General features: G+C 49.4%; 3 protein-coding genes across 3 annotated transcripts; 1 reads left to right on the plus strand and 2 right to left on the minus strand.

Moving 5' to 3' along the window:
* Positions 1-1,241: 1,241 nt before the first annotated feature.
* On the minus strand, positions 1,242-4,243 carry LOC115636722 (diazepam-binding inhibitor-like 5). Its single transcript, XM_030537155.1, has 2 exons — positions 4,204-4,243; positions 1,242-2,755 (listed from the first exon to the last, which is right to left on the minus strand). Exon 2 carries the CDS (start codon positions 2,651-2,653, stop codon positions 2,390-2,392), a length of 264 nt encoding a protein of 87 aa, XP_030393015.1. The 5' UTR covers positions 2,654-2,755; positions 4,204-4,243; the 3' UTR covers positions 1,242-2,389.
* An 81-nt stretch (positions 4,244-4,324) lies between these two features.
* Positions 4,325-10,343, plus strand: GEMIN4 (gem nuclear organelle associated protein 4). Its single transcript, XM_030537153.1, has 2 exons — positions 4,325-4,391; positions 6,966-10,343. Exons 1-2 carry the CDS (start codon positions 4,382-4,384, stop codon positions 10,151-10,153), a joined length of 3,198 nt encoding a protein of 1,065 aa, XP_030393013.1. The 5' UTR covers positions 4,325-4,381; the 3' UTR covers positions 10,154-10,343.
* Positions 10,344-10,839: 496 nt separating this feature from the next.
* TLCD3A (TLC domain containing 3A) lies at positions 10,840-19,436 on the minus strand. Its single transcript, XM_030537154.1, has 5 exons — positions 19,182-19,436; positions 17,593-17,676; positions 14,899-15,103; positions 13,610-13,705; positions 10,840-12,916 (listed from the first exon to the last, which is right to left on the minus strand). Exons 1-5 carry the CDS (start codon positions 19,301-19,303, stop codon positions 12,647-12,649), a joined length of 777 nt encoding a protein of 258 aa, XP_030393014.1. The 5' UTR covers positions 19,304-19,436; the 3' UTR covers positions 10,840-12,646.
* Between the last annotated feature and the right edge of the window lie 3,585 nt (positions 19,437-23,021).

Genomic DNA, 23,021 nt, shown 5'->3' on the forward strand with positions numbered 1-23,021 from the left:
TTGTGTGAACTCTCAAATAGCAGTGTGCTATAACTCTCTCCAAAGTTAATGCTTTGGGTGTCTCAGCCCCCCTTCTGTGGTGCCTGTAGGGTGAGTCAGAGCCTGGGTGCTGCATGTGATGACATCACAATGCTGAGGAGTGCCTGAATCAGTCAATGAAGAGGAGGTAAATCCCCTGACCAGCTCAGCCAGGCAGTGCTGCCAGATGCCTGAAAAGCTCTGCCTGGATCGACGTGCTTCAAATACCATATAACTAAAACATCATGTGATGTGAAGATGCATAAACCACACACAAAGCTTCAGATTCTGTGCATGACACTGTAATGATCTGGCTCTAATTTTTGTCTTGAAATGGGATGTGAATGTACTCCCAGTGTCAGGAGTAGCACGCTTGCTTTCATTCTCAAATGGTTGGATCTCAACCTGTCAGTTCACACAGCCCAGTATGAAATTACAGAGAGAGTGAGAGTGAGCAGTGTGGTTGTGTCTGGTGCCCAAGCCACGAAGGAGGGCCCCAGGCTCCTACATACTGTACAAACATAACGAAGAGGTGGGTTCATTTTATAATGGGTTGGCTGCTGTAACAGTCTCAGGCTAAGCTCAGTGTTTATCTTTATATCATTTACCTCTTAAAAGACAGAGCTGGCAGGACAACCAGGAAAGTGAAATGGAAACTTCTTCTTGTTAAACTCAGAACAGGTGCCTGCTGTTTGTGAACTTGGGCTTTGACTACAATTAAATGGGCTGCCACTGACCGCAGTTCCACAGATTTTAAAATCCAGCTTTTCATGACTGGTAAAGCTTAACAGGTGGGATCATCCATGCCAATGACAAAGTTCCTTCTGTACACTCTTCTATATATTGTCAGAGAGCCTACTCCTTAATGTAGTTGGAGCCCCAATACTCAAAGGTCTTTAAGTGCCCAACTCCCCTTGAAATCAATGGGAATTAGGTGCCTAAATACTTTTTGAGGATCATTTAAGTACATTCCAGTCATGCACAAAGTGACTGATATTTGTCATGTGTCTGTTCTTTCCTCATCTCAGCAGGGCAGAAGTGCGTGCAGTGAAGTGGGGTTCGGGCGTGTTTGTTTTTAATTCTATATTAAATACATGCCACTTTGCTGTAGATTTGTCACAGAACACAAGGTCATAGAAATACACCTTGCACTTGGGGCAGAAGATGATGAGATTTGGCATCATCCTTAGCTGGTGGAAGAGGTCATTCCCCAGCCTGAGGCTGGTCTGCAAGACCACTCTGTATTCTGCAGTAGATGAGTTTAAGCTCATTGGAAAGAGTTCCATTGAATCAGAAGAGCGGAGTGGCCAACCGCTGTCTACCTCCTGACCCAAATTCTCTGCTTGTGGTGCTGCATGTGTGAAGGGCACACAGAAGGTTTTCTAAATAACACTTCGAAGTAATCCTGTGTTTTCTTTAGAGGGGCAAGTACTGTATTTGCAAATGGCAGCTTGGAATTCATCTGCTTCTTGGTCCTTGACATCATCATTCTAATGACATCATAATCTTTGCCCTAGCAACTAACTTAAAGTGAGGAGTGGGAGCTGCTGACCTCTCGATGAGCCCCCATCATCCAATTACTTGCATATATCTAGTAACAACCTCCCACCCTGGCACCGGTGAGAGAGAGACAGACAGAATGGTTTCTAAATCAGTGGTTTGCCATGGAGTTGCTTTAGCTTGCTAAACTGATGTGCTTCCTTAAGAACTGAACATAAGCATGGAATCTGAAGCTTAAAAGGTTAAACGGAAATTAAAGTAGAGAGGGAGAGATCGTGTCTAGATTAACCCTGGCCTGTTCTGGATTAATGATTGCCCACCATTTGACCTTGTAAAGGCTATCTGTGGTGTGTCTTCTCCACACCCCTGGATTACATATTGGCAATGTGGTTTCTTGTTTAATTGTCTGAATTCCACGGGCCCATTTTAGTAAGGGAGAAACTGCACAAAGTCACACAGTCCATCAAGTTCCTTTGTCCCGTAAACTTGAGCAGCTCTTTTAACTATGGTAAGTGCGACACTGGCAGACAGTAATGTGTTTTTCAAAGGGAGGGTGTTTCTTTAAACAAATACACTGGCTTGTGAAGTAAGCCTCTTTAAGTATGGGTAAGAGTTTACCAGAAATCATAAACAATGCCTGGACTATCCTTATCCTGAAATGAACTTCCATACATGTATAGGCTCTCAAAGGGGAGCATGCAAACTCTGCACACTTTTTTCCAGCCACATACACTCCACTGTTGATTAGTTTTATTGGCTTGACAGCTACGCTACATTGATCTAAGGGTGAGAGGAAACTCTCTAGCAGGGATGCTGGGTCAAAAGCTCTGCTAATGGCACGTGGCTGCCTGATATCTACGAATGCTTAATTTTACGCTCCATACTTTTTTTTCAGCTCTTCTGCTTTTGCTATGTAATTCTTCATGGCATCGGCCTTGCTCAACCCTTTGCGTCCATTCCAGGCCTCCCATTTGGCTTTGCCTGTTACATCGGTTGCACAAGGACAGGGAATGTTGATGTCCCCAATGGTGGCTTGTTTGTAGAGACTGTAAATCTCCAGTTTTTCTTGCTCTGAGATCGGAACCTTCATTTCCCTGACCATAGCAGCAGCTTTCTCAAATTCCGCCTGAGACATAGTGAGAGCTCAGCGTCAGGACCGCTCCTTCCTTCCTCAGTGGAGGGCTTGCCAAGATTGTCAAGGGCTGACCCAGGCCACGAGAACTGGAATGAAAGAGAGCTGCAACGGCAGAGTAAGATATTTAAATGCCCCAATGGAAGAGTGTAACTGCCTCTAGCAGGAGCAATACAATTTTCAAATGGCCTTAAAATTAATCCCAGATTAGGGGAGTTAGATTTTTACAGTCAATTTTTCTTGGACCTAGCATTACTTTCCCTTCTGGAGACAGGATGTTGGGGTCTTGTTTCTCTTTATGTATGGCAGTTAATCTCTCTACTTGGATTAACATGGGATAAAAATATAGACTGTTTATAAATATAGCTGGTTTGTAAAGCGTGTGGCCATTTATTCATCAGAAGCCTGCTAAGCATATGGACAGGTTTAGTCTCCTTTTGTAACCAGTGTGGAAGAAGGTCAAAGGAAGACTTGTTCAAAGAAAACAAATTGAGCTAGGAATTTGGTCTTAGCTCTATCTACGTCAGTCTGGATTTCAGGGGCGTTGTTCTGGATTTCTGCTAAGAAGAATATAACCCTCTGTGCCTATATATTGGCAGTTTGCCTCAGAAAGAAGTGGTGTTGCAAACTGTTATGCTATTTGTTTTTCTTAAAGCCCCAGCTGCTGGAGTTAGGTGATTATCCCACAATCTCTTCTTTCATTTAAGAGAGGGTAGAAAAATGTAAATTTTTGTCCCTGATCATTGCAGAGAAAAACCTGAAAACTGTAACTCTTAAACATTTAAAAATCCAGAAGGCAAATAAAAAGAAACCCAATATTATTTTTAAAGTTAATTTTTAGGGGGCCTGACACATGATCTTGGAAGCTTTGAGTTCAGTAGTACTGGAAAAGAACCAAAACCCCACCTTAACCCCATGCTGAATTTTTGTGCCTCAAATGACAGTCAGTCACATGTAAACAGCTGTGATACATGCCCCTTAACTAGTACAGCAGTGGAAGGTTTTCTGCTGTACTAAAATAGATATGTAGAAAGTGCCCTGTCCTAGTACCTAGCTAACCAATGCACATATGCCTATTGATGAAAGTACTTCTCTATAACCAATTGCTGGCTGCTTGTAGGTTTAAGTTAAGTTCCTTAAGGGGCCTGGGCCCTCAGTTTCAAAGCTGAGTGCACCTAAATAAGAGGGAGCCAGTTTGCTGAGCATCTCCTAAACCCAGGCTGGCTCAGCTGAGGTGCCTCCACACTCTGGCTTTCCGGGGGTGGTTCTCCCAGCCCCCTTTCATTAAATTTAAAAATGATGGCCTAACACACACCCCAATTTCAGGGGTGTCAGGGATTCTCTCTGAGTCCCGGAACCTGGGAGCTCCCAGCCCATGGCGCTGAAGTGTCCTGGGGGAAGCGAATCTCCCTGTCCAGGACTCAGACTTTGACCCCAGCAGGGGCTGGTCAGTAGCGGGACGGGCGGGGGTGAGAGTTTTAAGAGGGGAAGATTTTCAGTGTCTGTGGGGGAGCCCCCACCCAGGAGCCGGGCGAGCGGGGGGAATTACCGACCGGGCACCGCTCTGCGATCGCCGCTCCGTGCAGTGCTGGGCAGGCGCCTGCAGAGCCCGCGGCCACGTGGCTCGCAGGCGGCGGCTGGTTGGGAGCGTCACAGAGCCGGGCGCGCCTGGCTCACAGGGCCCGCCCCTACCCTGCCAGGCCTGCGCCGGAGGAGCCGAGAGGCCGGGCCATGGAGCTAGGTGGGTGCTTCGCTGGCGGCGCGGCTGCCGGGTGTAGCCGCGCGTGGGGGGGGAAGGGTTGTGCTGGGACGCGCGTGGCGGGGCGTGCATCGGTGTAGGTGTGTGTGGGGACACGCAGCACCTTAACCCCGCCTCCCCAGCCCGCTTGCCTCACCTGCCGGGTGTTTAATAGCTAGCTCCGGAGTAGAAAGTCGTTCCCACGTTTCTGGCCTGGCTGGGCGCCAGGTATCGCAGCTAGTCTAGCCCGGCGGTTGGGCAAGCTACCCTGCGGTAAGAGCGCGCCCCCGCGGAGTTGCATCACACGAGGATGCTGATCCCAGCAGGGCACGAGCCTTCCCCATTTAAATTAGGACCCGGGGGTGAGCTAAGTAATTGCACCAGATGGCTGAGGAGTCAGCAAGGGGATTAGCGAAAGCAGACCAGCGAGAGAATCCTTTGCCCTGTTGGTACACCCTATTGCACGTACCAAAAAAAGGTGCTTAAGGGATTTTGATTCCATGTATGCGCAGGAGAGACAGACACTGGCAAATTCCTCCTTGCTTCTCATGTGGCTCATGCTGTTGCTAGAATGGCCTGCCAGCATGTGAGGAGCAGAGGGTACCTGCCTGGACAAGAGGTACATAATTCTCCTAGAACAATTATATCGCAGCCAGAAATGCTGTTTGGAAATGGTTCAGAGGGGACAATGCACCTTCTGTGAGCAGGCAGTGTAAACAGACACAAAGATTCAAATCCAATAACAAGTACACATCAGCATCCTACAGGGAAACCCCACTTACTGTGGGAAGCCAGTGCCAGTCTCCTTGATCCCTGCACTGGAGATTTAGAGCCCAAAGCTTTAGGCCAATGGGCTATGTTCTATTAGGAGGAGAATTTGCAGAGTCATTGCAGATCAATGATTGTCTTGTGGCAGTGTTTTAGCCACAGGACTTCCCTGGAAGCAAGGCCTACCCTTTCCTCTGAGGTGGGCACTTGTGTGCAGGATCCATGCAGGGGTGTCCTGGAATGCAGCTCACATTGCAACATTCCACCATGCTGGTACGTTGGTCTGACATTGCCGCTGATGTGTGATGTCACGTGAGTGACTCAACCTGTCTGTGCCTCTAATGTACATGTCCCTGACAGTAGCACTCCTCCCCCATCCCCCATGAGATCACAGTGACTTTAGGCAGCAGGGCCACCATATTCCTTCCCCATCTCCCAAGCAGCCCATTATGCACCTTTTGCCACCATAGCAGTGGAGGGGCAGTTTCACAGATTCCTTCCCCATCTGAATTAGAAACCTTGAGTTCTCTGTGTGTGAGAGAGAAGTGGTGGGGCTAGCGAGCTTAGAAACCAAAGCCCTGTTTGCGCTCTGTGGACAATACTAAGCCCGTAGCACATTTTGTAAGAGGAGGAGTTTAAACTGGTGTCCAGAGCCCACCCCCAGCTGTTGCATTGTGGGTTCAGTGCATGGGTATTGGTACACATCGCCCCTGGCCTGCCTGCATTTCAGTGCTGTATAATTTGTAAAGTGCTTTGAGACTATAGGCTCTATAGAAACACAGGGTGATGATGATACAGTCATCAGCTGGAAAACATCCCTTTCCCTGCAAGCTGTTGTGCATGTGTGTGCCTGTGTAATCCTCTTTCCCTGACACTCCCAGGCTATGCTATGCTAATAAAGGAGCTACTGCACCGTGTGTAAACTGAAGGTGTTTTTTTGTGTAATTGGTATGTCTGTTTGGAGTTCAGGACAGTCGCATGATATCTTTAATCCCTGGATCTGGTGGACTTGCTGCATTAAGGGTTAATACAAGGTTGTTTTTCCCCCTATAAGATGGAAGGTTGAATCTTTTACTTCCTTGCAGCATTTCCGTAACAATCCATTAACATTTCCCAATGTAAGTTAGTTAAGTAAACTATTTGTGTTATAGCAGTGCCCCATGCTAGGAGCTGTGTGTACACATAGAAAGAGACAGTGCCCGCTCCAAAGAGCTTGCAGTCTAAGGAGATGACACAGAAGAAGTTCCAAGGAGTTCCAGAGGTTGACTATGCATTGTGTGAAGAAATACTTCCTTTTATTTGTTTTAAACCTCCTGCCTATTAATTTCATTTGGTGACGCACAAGAAGCAGAGGATGTTGTGAAGGCCAAGACCATAACAGAGTTCAAAAAAGAACTAGACAAGTCCATTGAGGATAGGTCCATCAATGGCTATTAGCTAGAATGGGCAGGAATGGTGTCCCTAGCCTGTTTGCCAAAAGCTGGAAATGAGCGACAGGGAATGGATGACTTGATGATTACTTGTTCTGTTCAGTCCCTCTGGAGCACCTGGCATTGGCCACTGTCAGTAGACAGGATACTGCGCTAGATGGACCCGTGAGCTGACCCAGTAGGGCCGTTCCTATGTTCTTAAGAAAGATAGGAGAAAGGAAGTACTACTAGCCCCATTTTAGAGAGTGCCTAGCCTAAGGTCAAACAAGAAGGCTGTGGCAGAACATTGAAACCAGCTCTTCTGAGCCCTAGTCTAATCACAAGAGCGTCCTTCCTCTCAGATTTAATTGCATGTCCGTGTGTGCTTCTCTTTAAACAGGACCCTTGAACATCTGTGAGGAAACAACCATTCTGCATGGCGGGTTCCTGCTAGCAGCGAAGTTGTATCATCCCAAAGTGTTGACAGAGTTGGCCAAATCCGACTGGCCCCTGGTCGGGCAGCCTATAACTGATGCCTTGAAGGAGATATGCACCAGCCGTTCCTCTTCCCCATCCCAACCCAATGTGTGGAAGAAGAAAGCAATTATCATCATCTGGGCCAAAATCCTCTTCCCCTGCCCCTTGTCCTCCGCAGGCCCCACCTCAGTCGACCAACGGTGGAAGGAAGATGTCTTCTTCTCGGCGGGCAGCATGATTCCGCGTATAAACCACACTGTCCTCTTCGAGCTGCTCAAGGCTCTGAATGCGCCACAACTCTTTGTGCAGCTGCTGCTGGCGCTGCCCGCAGTGGTGCGTCAGCAGGAGCTTCAGCTCTTTGTCAAGTACGTTGTGAATGAGACGTCCCTGGTGGACGTCACCTTCTTCCTGGACGTGTGGTGGGAGATAATGAAACACAAGGAGGGCGAGCAAGACAAAATGATCCTGATGTTCAGCACTCTGGCCCATCAACACCTGTCTGAGTCTCCAGATGAGCCCTGCCACCCCGCAAAGAGATTCAAGGGTGACCCCTTCTCCCTGCAGAGCTCCCCCTTGACCACTGGCCTGTTGATGGTTCTGATCGACGGGCTAAAGCAGCTCTATGGGAGCATCGTCCTCCCCAAGATGAAGTGCTGTGCTCTCGCCAACCTGGTGGAGCTGCTGTCGGTCTTCACGGTGATAGAGCGTGAGTCCAGCACGCTGCCCGTCAAAGCCTACCTAGACAAGATCACATCCGTCGTCGCCATCTGGAACGATGACAGTGAGAACCGGTACAACGGAAGGGGTCTGGAAGAGAAAGTGAAGGAGGCCGAGAGGAGTGTGAGCTTGCTGTCTGTGGCCAAGCTGTCCAGCGAAGAGCTGTTTGTTGGCTTGAGCTTCCTTTGTAGGTTGCTCCAGGGCTGGGGGGAGGAGCTACAGTGCATGCTGAACAACCACAAAGAGATCTGCTATGAAAGCTACCGACTCCTTGACAGCCTCACTGCCTTCGGGAAGAACCTGATCTCCTTTGCCAAGTCTGGAGATCTGAGTGAGGACGAGAAGCAGATGGTGTCAGAACTGGGACAGATCATTGTGGACTTCCTCAAGAAGATCAATCCAAAGCTGAAAGGCAGGAATTCAGACAGCAGTGTCATGGCTTTGGTTGCCATGGCAATTATCGAGAAGAGGATGGACCGCCACATGGAAATGTGCTCCATTTTTGCTTCTGAGAAGGCCTGGGCCTTTTCTAAGGACTGGGTTGCCTGCCTTGTTAAAAACAGAGCCCTCTTCCAGAAACCAGAGCTGGTCTTGCAATTGCTGGAGAGCACTGTCACTGTTAGCCTGTCTGCTGATAACAGAGAGAGCAGGGAGCGGCAGAATCAAGTGATCAAAACCATTCTGGAGTGTTACGCTGAGCTTCCACTACCCGACAAGAACAAAGTGATCTCGGGCGTCTTGGCTTCTTGGGGTGGGCAGGGCCTGTCCTTGAACTTGAAGGCGTTCATGGAAGGTTTTCAAGAGGAGCTGAACTTGGCTTTCAACCAGATCACGCAGAGTGCATCAGATCAAGGTCTCACCAAGGCTGTTGCCTCTGTAGCGAGGCTGACTCTGCTCCACCCGGAGGCAACCGTGAAGAAGATCTGCAACCTTGCTGTCGTCAACCTGGGAACGCACCAGTTCCTAGCACAGATCCTGTGCTCCTTCCCGGCGCTGAGCTTCCAAGAGGCACGAGATGACCCAAACCAGTCGGGCAGCCTGCTAGAGAGATGTCTTAAGGAGACTGTTTGGGGGAGACTCTCCTCCGCTAAGGAAAAGGAGCAGTTTTTAGAATTCTTGGCCTTTCTCATGCAGCCGAGTTCAGGTCATCGACTTCTCTCCGCCGCAGAGGTGACCAAAGCCTTTGTCCTTCCCCATTTGAAATCAGACTTTGCTCACGTCGAGCTGAGCTTGCAGATCCTCAGTAAGGTTCTGGAGGTCCAGCCTGATTCAGAGGAACAGTGGCTTAAGTCCTGCTACCCCTTCCCGCTCCTTCTGAGCCTCTGCAAGCTCCTGGATGGCTACACGAAGTACTGGCACCGGTTCAGGGACCAGCACTGCCCTTCGCTGGAGACCAAAGACCTGATTGCCACCACCCTCTCTCAGCTATGTGAGATGGTGGGGCAGAAAGCTGCCCCCTCCCCAGAAGTGTGGATCCAGTCGCTGGCGTGGCTGCACCGGAAGGTCGAGCTGCTGGACTGGACTGTTGGTCTCCGGCTGAAGAAGCTTTTTGGAGATCACTTCAAGAACGAAGTCCCAGCTACCCTGTTTCAAATTTGCAAGCTCTCAGAAGACGAGTGGACGTCCCGCCCCGTCCCGGCATATGGGGCAGGCAGCGGGCTCCTGGCTTGGATGGAGTGCTGCTGCATATCCACGGCGCTGAGGGAGCAAATGCTCTCTCTCCTCATCGTTGATGTGGACAACCCAGAAGAAGTCAACTTATTCAGCAAAGGGTTCCTGGTGGCCCTGATACAGGTCCTTCCGTGGTGCAGCCACAGCGAATGGAAGAGACTCACGCAGGTGATTGAAAGCCTGCTGCAGAGGCAGGTCCTTCACGTACCTTATACTCTGGAGTACGTGCAGTACATGCCGCTGCTCAACTTCAAGCCTTTTGCCCATTATCTCCAGTTCTCTGTGCTCTTCTTGAGAGGATTCCAGCTGCTCTGCAGCTCCAGCTGCTCCAGCTGGCTGCCAGCAGAAGCCTGGCAGCACGTGGTGAGACTCTACAGCAACAGCCTCACTGACCTACTGGGCTCGGTCAAGAGGGATTCCCTCTCTCACTGGCACTCTGCTGATGACAAGAACACCACGCAGGAAGTGTCCTTCATCTACATCCAGGTGTTCTGCCATGTGTTGCACGTGGCGGCCATGCTGCCAGATGACCACTCCGGTGAGTTGCTCCTGGTCCTGGCCTTGGAGATCCTCTCACAGTACGAAACACTCAGTGCCTCCGACAAGTCCCTGAGCAGCGCACTCAGGAAAGCCAACGAGAAGCACTTCCTGGAGTCCATCACCGATAACGTCAGCAACAAGGAGCTCCGGGCCACGCTCCTGCAGAAGCTGAGCAAGCTGTGAGCCATCCCAGGTGGCAGGCAGGTCACAGATTACACCTGGAGCGAGATTACACTTCGGCTCCACAGATCATCAGAGCTCAGAGGCATGACAGAATGAGACACACCGGTGTTGAACAGAGCCTAAACCCTACAAAGATGAGGAGACGTTACTAGGAGATTTGTAAGATCTATAATAAACCTTTTCTTTTGGACTTGTTTGTGTAGCTGTATTTCTTAACATGCCTGAGAGTGTCATGGTGCATTCAGAAATTGATGTCTGCGTCCTCTGTGAAACCTGCCAGTTAAAATAGCCTCCATTTTAGTTGTTCTTCACTTGCACCCGCAACTCCAATCTGGCCTTTTAATATCTTGTTACTGTGTTTGCTATTAAGGAGTTCCGCACCAGGCCTATGGCCCTGTAACCCTAATCCAGAGGGACACTCAGCCTCCATTGGCTATTCAGTAACTGGGCCCCCTGCTAATACTGTCAGCAAAAGGGGCTTAGATCCTCATGGGCAGATTGTGACGTCACCACCTGCCTGCTGGGGAAAATTAAGTGACACCCCTAAATCTCTAGCAGCTTGGTAATGAATTTGGGTTGCTTCTGTGCTGGGCTGGATTCAGACTGGTAACCCTGACTCCCCCTCAGCCAGCTAGAGCCTCTCTACCCAGAAGGTGCACGTTGAACAAGACAGATTCCCCGTCCAGTGGCTCTGAAAAGAGGTCTTTATTGGTCTCTCTTCCAACAGGCGTAGTAGTGAGTAGGGGCAATGTTAGTGCAAACTTTAAAATGCCTCAAGGGCTTTTTTCCTTTCCGTTACATAAGGCCAATTATTTGTAACAAAAACAGCAAGATAAAAATGCCTGCAACACTGAGAGCATGTTACAAAGTGGAAATCCACCCATCTGACTGGCCTGTGTAGTTCATAATAATAATAAAAACAAAACACGTTACTAATCTGACAGTCATTGCAATGACGTGTTGTTAGAGCGAAGCGTGGAAAGAGCCAATTCCTTTATTCTTCCAGGAACATGTGATTACATCCAGGGTAAGGCCTGATGCCTGAAGGAACTGGGATTCGGAGAGCTAAGTACTTTCAAACACAGTCTTCGGCTCTTCCCCAGCGGCTGAATAAAAGCTACAAGGCAGCTTATCCTTTTGTAAACTCCCTGCTCCACAGATAGGTAAGGGCCAGGTTCGTCCCTGGTGGAGCTACTCCCTTCTGTGGAGTTATTCTCCAGGGACGAATGCAGCCCATCAGTGCTGGCACCAAAGGTTACAAAGAGCCGGTGACTGTCCTGGTGTTTTTTGTGCATATGGTGATTGTCCATCAGGGGTGTGTGCTCAGAGTGGTTGGCGTTTTGCTTGTGCGCCTGCTAGGGTCTTTAGTCCACGGTTATAAAGAAAGATCTGGTTCTCGGCCTTAAGCAAAGTGTTGCAGTCTGGGGCTGGTCTTGCAGAGGGTGTGGTACTAAGCAGGGTCAGGGGAAACAATTAGTGCAGCAGATACTGTGGGCCCAAGTCAGCGTTGGTGTAAGTGGGCATAGGATTAGACTAGGGGTGTCAGTCAGTGACCACTGTTCTGGTGCTGCCACCTTCAGCAGCTTGTTGCATTTCACCTATAATTCCTAGCTCCAGTTTCTTCTCTCTGGTTCTTTTCACCAGGGCTGAATTAGTGGGTTGGGTGATCACAGACCTGGGGAAACACTGCACTTAGGTCTGTATGGAGTGTGGCCAAGGGACAAACCCGTGCTTAGCAGCAACTAGAAACTTCCCCAGAGGCAATGGACCAGATTCAGCCATTGCACAAGAGCAGTGTAAGGGGAGCAGACAGTTCAGAACATCACCCCCTTTTCTGTTTCCTGAGGGCCAGATTCTGCTCTGAGCTGGAAGGGTGTAAATCAGAATAACTCAGAACCTGAGTGAGGTAAACCTGCCCCTCAGTATGTATGACACACTGGTTTTCTACAACTACAGATGGTCAGATCACACCAGTGACCCCTCCACAGGTTACATCCAGCACTGAATTTGGCCCAGAGTCTTCTGTGGGCGTTGCACCCACTTCTGCCAGGTCTGGGTCTGTGCCATATCTTTCAATGCCAATTTCACCTATTAATTGACCAGAATATTTATGACCAACTCTCTTGCCTCCCCTCTGTCCTCTTTAGCATTTCATTGACCAATAGCTAGAGAGTCTGACTACAGCGAGGCTCTGTAGTGCTTCAACTACATAACCCTCCCACTAGCCAGGTTCTCCCGCAGACAGAAGGACACAGGACACTTGAGTGTTACAGAAAGAAAGTCCTTCTGTAACAGGCTGGTGCTGCTTCCCTGAACTGCAGCGGGGACAACACAGCTGCTTTAAAGTAAAAGAGCCTCCTAATACTAATGGGCAACAATGTTCCAGTCCCAACCTGGTACCTACAACACTGATTTTAATGGCAAGGCAGCTGGGAGAAGAGCCATGATGCTGGCTTAGTCTCAAACCTTGTGGTCTGCAGCCTCTGCCGGCGATTATCTATTCTTGGCAGACGGCGAACTGCTGTAGAGTCGGACAGCTTTCCTGCAGATCAGCACGAACCAGTAGAGCTGTGGGGCGATGAGAGAGGCATTGGCCACGTTGCAGTGCATGGGGATGTGGAAAGGCACCATGTAGATGGGAATCCCCATATGCCTGGCGTAGGCCCAGTACATGAATGGGAAGAGGATGATCCGGCAGAGGAAGAATGTCACCAGGATGAGAATCCCATTCACCTTGTGCAGGAGCGTGTCCTGCATTTTTAGCTGCAAAAGAAACAAAAGTGTGGGGGGAAACGCACGGTAAATGCTGCATATAAAGAGTGACTGTCCATTTCTATGTCACTGATTATCCCTGCAGTATTGTAATGCATGGAGACATACAGGCGTGTAGGGAAACAGTCCTTGCCTCAAAGCTTTCAATCTATGGACCTGAGCTAGTACACAGAGAAGGCAATGGTAAGACTCATTGGCTCCAAAGAGCTTTGGATCAAGCCCATGGACAAGACAGCCTGTGAGGGGAGGGTGACTGGTGACAAAGGATTTCCTTAAGAAAGAGGATTGGTGAGGAGAGCTACTGCTCTTTGGCTGGTGACTGGTTAGTGAGGACTTAGTCCATCCATCTTTGATTACAGTATGATGGAAGCAAGTGGGAAACAGGACGCCAGTGTGGCCTTAAAACAGGCGTTTCCAGATGTGTGGATCACAAACAGCTGCTGTGGGGTCCTGACTACCTGCTTTTCCCACAATGTTAAATGAAAGAGGGCTCCTAGTTGGATGGAAAGCAGTTCCAGATGGGTCCTGGGGTGGAAAAGAATGAGAACCACTGATGAATTTCCCAGGTAACCTTGCTCTTAGTATTAAGGCTTTTTTTATCCCAATACTTAGAGGGAGAGCAGCATGGGTAAAACAATACACCCCACTCCATTCTTTTTAAAGAAACATATGGGCCAGGCCTACCTGCATCAGGATTTTGCCCAGTGACACGAACGGAGTGCTCAGTTCCGCCACAAAGATGCAACCAACAAAGAAATCTCCAAGCTCTCCTCTGAGGTACTAGAAAAAAACAGTGATTAGTGCATGGACCTTTTCGTGGCCAAGTGAGGTCCAGTCCAAATCCCACTGATGCCAACTGGAGGCTTCCGAGTGCTTTCAATGGCGTTAGCTCACGCCCCCCTGAACAAAACTGGAAGGAAGGTAACTTTAAGGATTATCATGTGGATCGCAGCTTCTCTGTTGGGTCCAGATGTCTCCCTCCCGCCCCCGCCCGGAAGGTGGACTTGGAAGCAAAGATTTTTAAGCTCATTGAAGATACGAATCGATGGTGATAGATACAGGTAAAAGGTACACAGGCTGATTAAAGCTGCCACTTGACTAAATTTTATGTTCAGACTAAACTGGTTTCAGTCCTGACAGGTTCAGAATAAGTCAGAGCAGAGTGTGGCATGTACTGCTTGTAGACTCTGCAAAAGGAGGTGGAGGACTTTGGCTGTCCCATCTTTAGAGTCCCACCTACTAGTCAGTCTGAGAAATGTCCTAAATGGGAGAAATGTGGTGTCCCGTGTTTCCAGGAATAGATGCTGGAACTAGCGGTGCAGGTGGTGCTGCAGCACCCCGATTTGTGGTTTCCATTATATACAGGGTTTACAGTTTGGTTCAGAGTCCCGTGGCACCTTATAGACTAACAAACATATTGGAGCATGAGCTTTCGTAGGTGAATACCCACTTCGTCGGATGCACCGATGAAGTGGGTATTCACCCACGAAAGCTCATGCTTCAATACGTCTGTTAATCTATAAGGTGCCACAGGACTCTCTGCTGCTTTTACAGATCTAGACTAACATGGCTACCCCTCTGATAGTTTGGTTCAGTGGCTCTTAGCACCCCTGTTCCCGGGTAGAAGAAGGTGCCCTGGAGCAATGGTTGACGGGGGATGACCATGGAGCTGCACAGATGGTTCAGGAGCAGAGTGAAGTGGATGAGGTGGAGCTGGGTGTGGGGAGCCCAGCTGCTGCAGTGGGGTACAATTAAGGGTGAAATCCAAGGCAAAACTCCCATGGATGTCTATAGAACCAGGATTTCACCTCTGTGTTTAGAAACTACTCAGGAGGTAATGGGAATCAACAAAGACCACAACTGAGGGCACCATGTGCCCATGCGTTAGTCCTGGTCTGGAACCAGGTGAGCACTTCGCTGTGTGTCTCACTCATATGTTCGGTTAGACTAGCAATCCTGATTGCTGCCCCTACCTGTGCGACGGGTGTGAGGATGACAAGAATGAAGAGATGGTGCGTCACCATGAGGCGATCCTTTTCCAGGAAGCTCCTCACGCTGGCCAGCGAATGCTTCTCCAAGGTGTCTTTGCTTTTGTGCCAATGGCAGAGGTACATGATGTATATGTCGTAGATCATGTATGGGACGATGACCCAAACATACTCTACTGCGAGCCAGTACCTAAGGGGAGGAAGTGATCTTGCATTACTATAGCCTCGTGCACACGCGGATGGCTGGAAGATGGAGGAGATCGATGTGCCTGGCTCATCAGCATAAAACTCTAGGTTTAGTCTGATCTAACTCCATTGTCTGCAAGGCCCAAAGGAAAACTTGCCTCTAATAGGCCAACGCCTGCCGTGGGCACCCACTTTATCCTGTTGCTCACATTTCCATTACAGTTTCAACCTTTACTTCATAAGCTAGGCTGTGGCTGCTACTCTGCAGAACATTCCCTATTGGAGGATTTTACAGCACTTCCCCCAAGGTATCGCCCTCCTGCTGAACAGACAGAGAAACTGAGGCATTCAGAGACAAAGCTGCTTACCCAAGGTCACTTCAGTGCCACAGCCAAGAACAGAACCCAGGAGTCCTGAGTTCTAACTATCTGAGAAGCTACCTCAGCATTGCCGCAGGTTAGCAGGCAGCTCGAGTGTCCTGCCAGGTTCTGAGTGCTCTGGTCCTGATGCAGCATCTTACAGGATTGAGCTCTTCAGCCCTTGCTTGAAGGGAGAGGTACTTTTGTGCAGAAGCAGTCTCACGATTCAGATAGGGCACTAGTAAATGCTACCTAGTGTGGCTTGTAGAACTGGGCTTGTAACATTGGTGTGCCTCGGTTTCTCAATCAGTAAAATGAGGACAAGAGTGCTTACCTAATCCACATTCATTACTGTTTGGAAAGCACTTTGGGATCCCTGAGTTAATCCCTGTTAGTTGCTTTTGAGATTTCTGCCTGCCAGGTCTGAGAAAGAACCGCAGAGTATTTTATTTATGCAATAAAATCCCCCAGGATGTGGGGTTATTGGGGAAACAGCCACATGTGGCAGCCTGTTCTCAACGTATCTTGGTGTCACAATTGCACAATGTGGAATAACTGTAACTGATGCCTTGCAAAGAGAGAGGAGCCCTTGTAAGAACTGCTAGGAATGTTACTGATTGACAACTTCTGTGCAGAAATGTGTTCTGAGGTCTGAATAACCTCTGGTGTCTTGATGTCTAAAGAAACGTTTTCCTTCCATTCCTATTTCAGATGGGGGGTGAGACAGGCCAGAAGGGATCACCAGCTTATCTACTTTCTCCTGTGCATCACAGCAGCCCCCAAGCGTAAACCTAACAACCAAAATTAGACTAAAGCATTACAGTCCATGGTTACTCTGTATTTGTACAGCACTTGGCCCTATGTGGCCCCAGTCCTGGTTGGGGCTTCTAAAAAGGGCCACGGTACCAGTAACAAAATAATCATTCTTTGCCTATTCATACCGAGTTTCTAATTACTGTGATCTTGAGATACCCCTTTGTAACCAAGTTCCAGGCTGTGTAGACCCCTTTCTTAGCCTGTTCCATGACCATAGCCACTCAGCTCCCGTGTGGAACTCTGTTAAATATTGGTTGAAAATCTAAGGCTCTGGCTACATTACAGAGCTTACAGCTGCGCTGCTGTAGCACTGCTAGTGCTGATACTCTAAGCCAACTGCAGAGTTCTCTCCCGGGGGCTCCAGCTTCCACGATCGATGGGAGCAGCTCTCCACACCGGCGCTTCGGTTGGTGTAACTGACGTCACTCGGGAGGGTGCTTATTCACACCGCTGAGTGACACATACCAACCTAAGATGTAGCCTTACATAACTCCTGAATTATCCCTCCAGGCGTTAAGTCTGAAAGGGTGAGATTGATAAACATATTCCAATTGCCTTGAGCTATGATGTTACACAGGACTTTTACCTGTTCACATGCAGCCACAGAGGGTTTTAACTGTGGCCTATCTATGCAATGGATTTTTTTATAATGAAAAGCTGTGACCTGCAGCCCCATGACTTAGCCTGATCTCTTTAGGTTTCACACAATAAACAGGGTTGAACAAGTGTGATAGTTGGATGGGAGACCTCAAATAATACCCACGTGTTGCAAGAAACAGTCCATTCTCTCCTCTGAGTTAATAATGCATCCCTAGTTGGTAGAGCTGTTTCCTTTGGGGTGAAAAATGGTATATATAAAGTGCCTTTAACTTATCTACTTTCAGCATTCTCAGTAGGTTTTTCTTGTTAGGAACTAGGACTTTCAGTAAGTGTGTTGGTATATCTGTGGGGAAATTGATGATGTCCTCATTTTTTCCTTTTTGGCCAACTGAGCAAATTAAAATCTAAAATGCATCAGTGATGGGGGAGATTCCCTTACCCCATTTCCACTTGAAAAAAGAATGGTATAACAGTGTCTGAGAGCATTCTAAAAACCAACACTTTTTAAAGAATGGCATTACTGGAGCATTTCCTTACAGCTGATTTGAAGTGTGAGGGAAGGAGAACACAGGAAGTTTATTCCTAGCTACCCTTGACACCCTTCCTCTTTATCATAAAAATCTATTTACGGGCTGCCTGCCCAGCACCCCTTTCCGTGATTCTTGAATAGCCTTTGCAAAATTGCAGACTGGCTGTAATTTAGGTTAGGTTTAATTACCTGTCATGTACCACATCCTTGCAATTAAGGACAACAATGATCCCAGAAACAGTAGCCATGGTAGCTTGAACAGAAGACACCATCCTGAAATTGACAAATAAGAAAAAAATCATACCGCTGCTAATCTTGCTATGACTAGAATGGAAGAGCCTCAATGCCTGGAGGGATCACTGACAAAAAGGTGCATATTTACTTGATACCTACTCTGCACCCTTCTAGCGTCAAAAGTGATGGTACCTCTCTCCCCCCCACACACACAGTGTTTGTGTCTGAAACATGCTGATCCTTGGGTGATGTAAACTGACACAGCTCTAGTAGTTGCATCACTTTATCATCAGCTGAGGATATGGCCTGCAGTTTTTTTCAAGGCCTAGCCCTATTAAACACATTCCCTGGAAATAATAATGCAGAGTTCCTAAAATACACATGGTCTTGCCCAGTAGCTGAACTATGATATGTTAAACTGTCCCTTCTCCAAAACATTTGCATTCTAAAGGTATGAAACAGTACAACACAGAGCTGAATCATAGATGTCAGGATTGGAAGGGACCTCAGGAGGTATCTAGTCCAATCCCCTGCTCAAAGCAGGACCAATCCCCAGACAGATTTTTGCCCCAGATCCCTAAATGGCCCCCTCAGGGACTGAACTAACAACCCTGGGTTCAGCGGGCCAATGCTCAAACCATTGAGCGATTATCGCTATCCCTCACGTGCTGTTTGTTTCTGGATGTCTCTTGCATTCACACACACTGTGTATCTGAGAACCATGCTGTGATGTTTTAGATGCACATCATGCAAACATGGGGGGTACTAGAAATGTGCTATTCTATTCTATAGGTATATAACACACAAATCAGAAAGTATACACTATTCTAGAGACATGTTGTATAGACACACAGTCTACACATGTCAGAAATGTTATGCTGTTCTAGATGGGTGTTGCACAGCATCACACAGTCTCACCAGGTCTTCTGTTCTAGGTGCCCATCATATCTACACACTGCACACTCTGTCCTTGTCAGGATAATGCTGCTGGGTTCTGTCCTAGATCAATGGGGATGTCTATACTTACATGTAGAGCGGATACTGCATGCCCAGTTAGCACAGATATCAATAGTGGAGATGGCGAAGTGGCTTAGGTGAGTAGAGTGCCCTACATGCCTTAACCTGCAGGATCCGTACCCTACCCGGGCTCTCTACACGGCTATTTTAACAGCATTGAGTCCCGCTGCCTCCTGCCAGTGCCTCCCCCCCCACACACACACACACTGCGCAATGCTCCACCCGCATGAAGCTACACACTGACACGTGTGGATGCAGCCTGCCTTTCACTACAGCAGGCGATGCCTGGACGCTGCATGTCACCATCAGAACAGATCTAGCGTCTCTCATACACGCTGCCCGTGTCAGGCTCATGCCAGTGGGACCTAGATCAATGTCTCACACACACGCTGCCCTGTCCTGGCTATGCCCATGACTGCCCCCATGCCAGCAGCACTGTGCTGTATCTCCCACATGTTGTTAGCCAGCTGTGCCGACCTAGCCGGTCGCCTAAGAGACTCCGCATGACTCCCCCATGCCCCCGGTACCTGCTGCTGAGGAGGATCCGGTCCTTGAGGCTCCATGCCGGGGCAGCCCAGCCGAGACTCCGAACGGACAGAGCGAAGAGACCCGGGAAAAACACCGACGCGATCGCCAACGTTTGCCACATGAGCTCGGCGGAGTGCCCTGCCCCTCTCTGGCTCGCCCCGCTCTCGGCTGGGCGCTGACAGCTGCCGGGCGAAGGGCTCCCGGAGCGCCAGCAGCCGATGCCCAGCGGGACTCTCCCCGCACCCGGTTTGTCAACAGCAGGCCGGGCGGCGGGGAGGAGGAGCCGAGCCAAGGGTGGTGGGCGGCGTAGCGCCTCCTATCAGCCACTCGGTCAGCCACTCCCTGGGCCTTGCTCCTCTGTCCCCCGCGGTGGAAAGCGTTTACACTGGGGGCTGCTGCTGCGGATTCTGCCCGCAGAACACTAGTGGCGCGGGGCTTCTGCTCGGCGTTCCACCGGGAGAACGTTCGTACAGCGGAGAGTTCCACCCACAGAACGCTGGTGGCGCGGGGCTGCTGCTCGGCGTTCCACCGGGAGAACGTTCGTTCAGCGGAGAGTTCCACCCACAGAACACTAGTGGCGCGGGGCTGCTGCTCGGCGTTCCACCGGGAGAACGTTCCTACAGCGGAGAGTTCCACCCACAAAACGCTGGGTGCGTGGGGCTGCTGCTCGGCGTTCCACCGGGAGAGCGTTCGTACAGCGGAGGGGGCGCCCGTGGAACGTTGAAACGCTTCCCCTGCCTCTGTGGAGTTCCCGGTTAAAGTCTGCGCGGCTGGGGAAGGGGGAAGCGCAAGCCATGTACGAGTTACAACTTACCAGAGCGCTGGGGTGGCAAGTGCGGAAGGGTGAGTGGGTGGAAAAGCTGAAAGTCCATGGCAGAGCTGCCACTGACTTCGAGGGGGATGACAACAAAGGATAGGATCCTTTATTTACAACCACGCTATGACCTGAGCTCTCACTGAAGCTATGCTGAAACCAGATTTTTTTTAATTCTTCACCAAATAAACATTAAGCTATTTATAATAATTTATTTTACTCGTTCAGAATACTCCTAAAAAATTACCAGCCTATGCACAAATGTGCTCCCCCTGCTCTTTACCACGGTGATGAAAAAGCTCGTGATATTGTATATCCTGTAGTTAAAATAAAAAAACAAAAAAAAGTGGATAAATAGAATTTTGCAAGCTCCTGCTGATGTTGATCATTTGTAAAAGTGCCTTGGAGATGCAAAATGCTCAGTGCTGTTCACATTAAAACACTGTCTGTGTTCCTAAGGAGGTTACCTTAGGTCTGAGGTCTCCAGCACATTCTGCGCTGATTCTCGCCTCCATTTAATTACATTCTATCTCTTGCAGTCAGACTGTAAGCTTTGCAGGGTAGGGCCTTTATTTTCTAATATGTTTGTAAGAGGCCACATAGAGCATTACATGAATAATGGCCTGTGGGAAATTCAGCTATGCAACTACCCAACCTCATCTTCACAAGAGCTACTTTGCCAAGTAAAGCTGTGCACTTAGAAGTAGTAAAACAGGTTTGGCCATCTTAACCCACAAACTTTGCAGGCAAGTGTAAAGTTCTGGTATTGCCAAACTAATCTGAGGATGAAACTATGGTAGGAAGATCAAAAGGGGGGAGTATCTAACAGTGTGGTACTGGAAGAGGTACCATAACCAGCATCATCTCCATCTTTCCAGAGAAGAGATTAGGCTGTTTAAACATATAACTTTGCACTTCTATTGCATCCTTTATCTGAGGAGTTTAAAGTGCGGTAGAATCATCAATTAATTTAGTCTCAACACCCCAGTGAACCAGGGGAAACCTTGTGGGTCGAGTTAAAACCTCATTCAAATTGATGTATGAAAACACCCTTCAATTAAGTTACTTGTAAGAGATGATTAAGGGGCTACCCCTAAAATGAGGCCTATTAGAGTCTGCCCAGAAACTAGTACCATGCAGGTGTGGGTAATTATAGTGGGTATTGTAACCAGGTGTGAGAGAGAACATGCAGAAGCTGAGAACAGAGAGAGAGGCAGAGTTAAAAAGGAAGAAAGCCAAGCACAGGGCCGTCCTTAGGTATAGGCAGAATAGGCAGCTGCGTAGGGCCTCACTCTCCCTGGGGGCACCGCTTTCCAGGCAGCCCAGACAGTGTAGAAGCAGGGCTGCTGGGTCCTAGAGAGAGCCGAATGCAGCACAGTCGGAGGAATGGGATTGGCTGCTGGGGTCTCTGGGAAGGGGAGTAGGGGTTGGGGAAGGAGCTCCCCTCCCCTCTGCCCCACGGAGCACCCCCTCCTTTCTCCTCCCCAAGAGCACCCCTCTCTCTCTCCTCCCTCCCCTCTGTCAGGGCTGGGTTGAGTGAGGTGCTGGGGGGCAGGGAAGACTGGCTGGCTGCCTGCTGAGGAATGAAAATGAAAGTAACTCACTTCCTGGGCAGCGAGCCGGGATTGGAATGTCACACAGGGCTTGGCTGGGGTTAGCCAGATGTGTGAAAAATCAGGATAGGGGATTGGGGTAGGGTGAGCAGATATCCCTAATTTATAGGGACAGTCCCAATTTTGGGGTCTTTTTCTTATATAGGTTCCCCATCCACCCATCCCTGTCCTGATTTTACACACTTTCTGTCTGGTCACTCTAGGTGGGGGTAATTGGTGCCTATATAAGACAAAGCCCCAAATATCAGGACTAGCCCTATAAAATCAGGACATCTGGATCTGGCCACCCTAGCTGGGGAGCATCTCTCCCCGGGTTGGCAGCTGCCAGCGATCCATCTCATCTGGGGGGAGCTGCACAGGGCAGGACGAGCTGCTGTGGCTCCATGGGTGCCCCGTCCCTGAGATCAGATGCTGTGCTAACTTCACCATGGTCTGTTGAGTTGGCGGCGGTGCCCATTGGCGTGTGATTGGACCTGAGGGTTTGCTGCTGCTGTTGCCACTCTGCACCCCAAGAGGTGGATTTTGGGGTCCTGCAGTTTTCCATCTATCTCCTCCTCTACTGCAGCTGTTGGACCAGCAGGCTGGGCAGTGAGCCAAGCATTAAAGCAGTAGTGTGTTGCCATTTAGATTGTCATTTAACAGCTTTGTTTACCAAAAATTCTTGCTAACAATCCTGAATCCAATTTCAATATTTTTTTTAAATCAGTATCTTAGCCAAAAACAGAAAATTAAGTTGTTAACAATTATTAGTGACAGGTTTGGTTTGAGGCAGGGAGTGGGTCAGTTTTCATCAGAGAAACAAAAAATGTTGACTGACTTTCCTATTGCCTGTTACTCCTGATAAGAGCCTTCCAACAACTGTAATATGCTCATCTCCTTACTAGTGTATAAAGCAGGGGTCGGCAACCTACGGCACACATGTCAAAGGTGGCAGGTGAGCTAATTTTTGATGGTATGCAGCAGCAGGCTGAGCAGCTCAGCCCATCACTGCTCTGGGGTTCCGGCTGCTGCCCTATTGCCAGCTGGAATACCAGCCATCGGCCCCACTCAGCACCTGCTGCTGGCCTGGGGACCCCCAAGGAACCCCAGGCTGGCAGTGGGCTGAGCAGGCCAGTTGAACCACTCAACCTGCTGTCAGCCTGGGGTTCCATTCACTCAGCCGGCAGCGGGCTGAGCGGGCTGGTGGCGGGCTGAGCAGGGCCGGTAGGGGGTTGAGTGGCTCAGTCTGCTGCCAGTCTGGGGTGCCAGCAGCACTTAGCCTACTGCTACTCCGGGGTTCCGGCTGCCGGCCCCTTGCCAGTCAGGAGCTCAGCCGCCAGCCCCACTCTGCCTCCTGCCAGCCTGGGTGAGCAGAATCCCAGGCTGGTAGCGGGCTGAGGGGGGGGGGTTGGCGGCCGGGATCCTGGCTGGCA

Source organism: Gopherus evgoodei, chromosome 17, assembly GCF_007399415.2.
Source record: "Gopherus evgoodei ecotype Sinaloan lineage chromosome 17, rGopEvg1_v1.p, whole genome shotgun sequence".
Lineage (NCBI taxonomy): Eukaryota > Metazoa > Chordata > Testudines > Testudinidae > Gopherus > Gopherus evgoodei.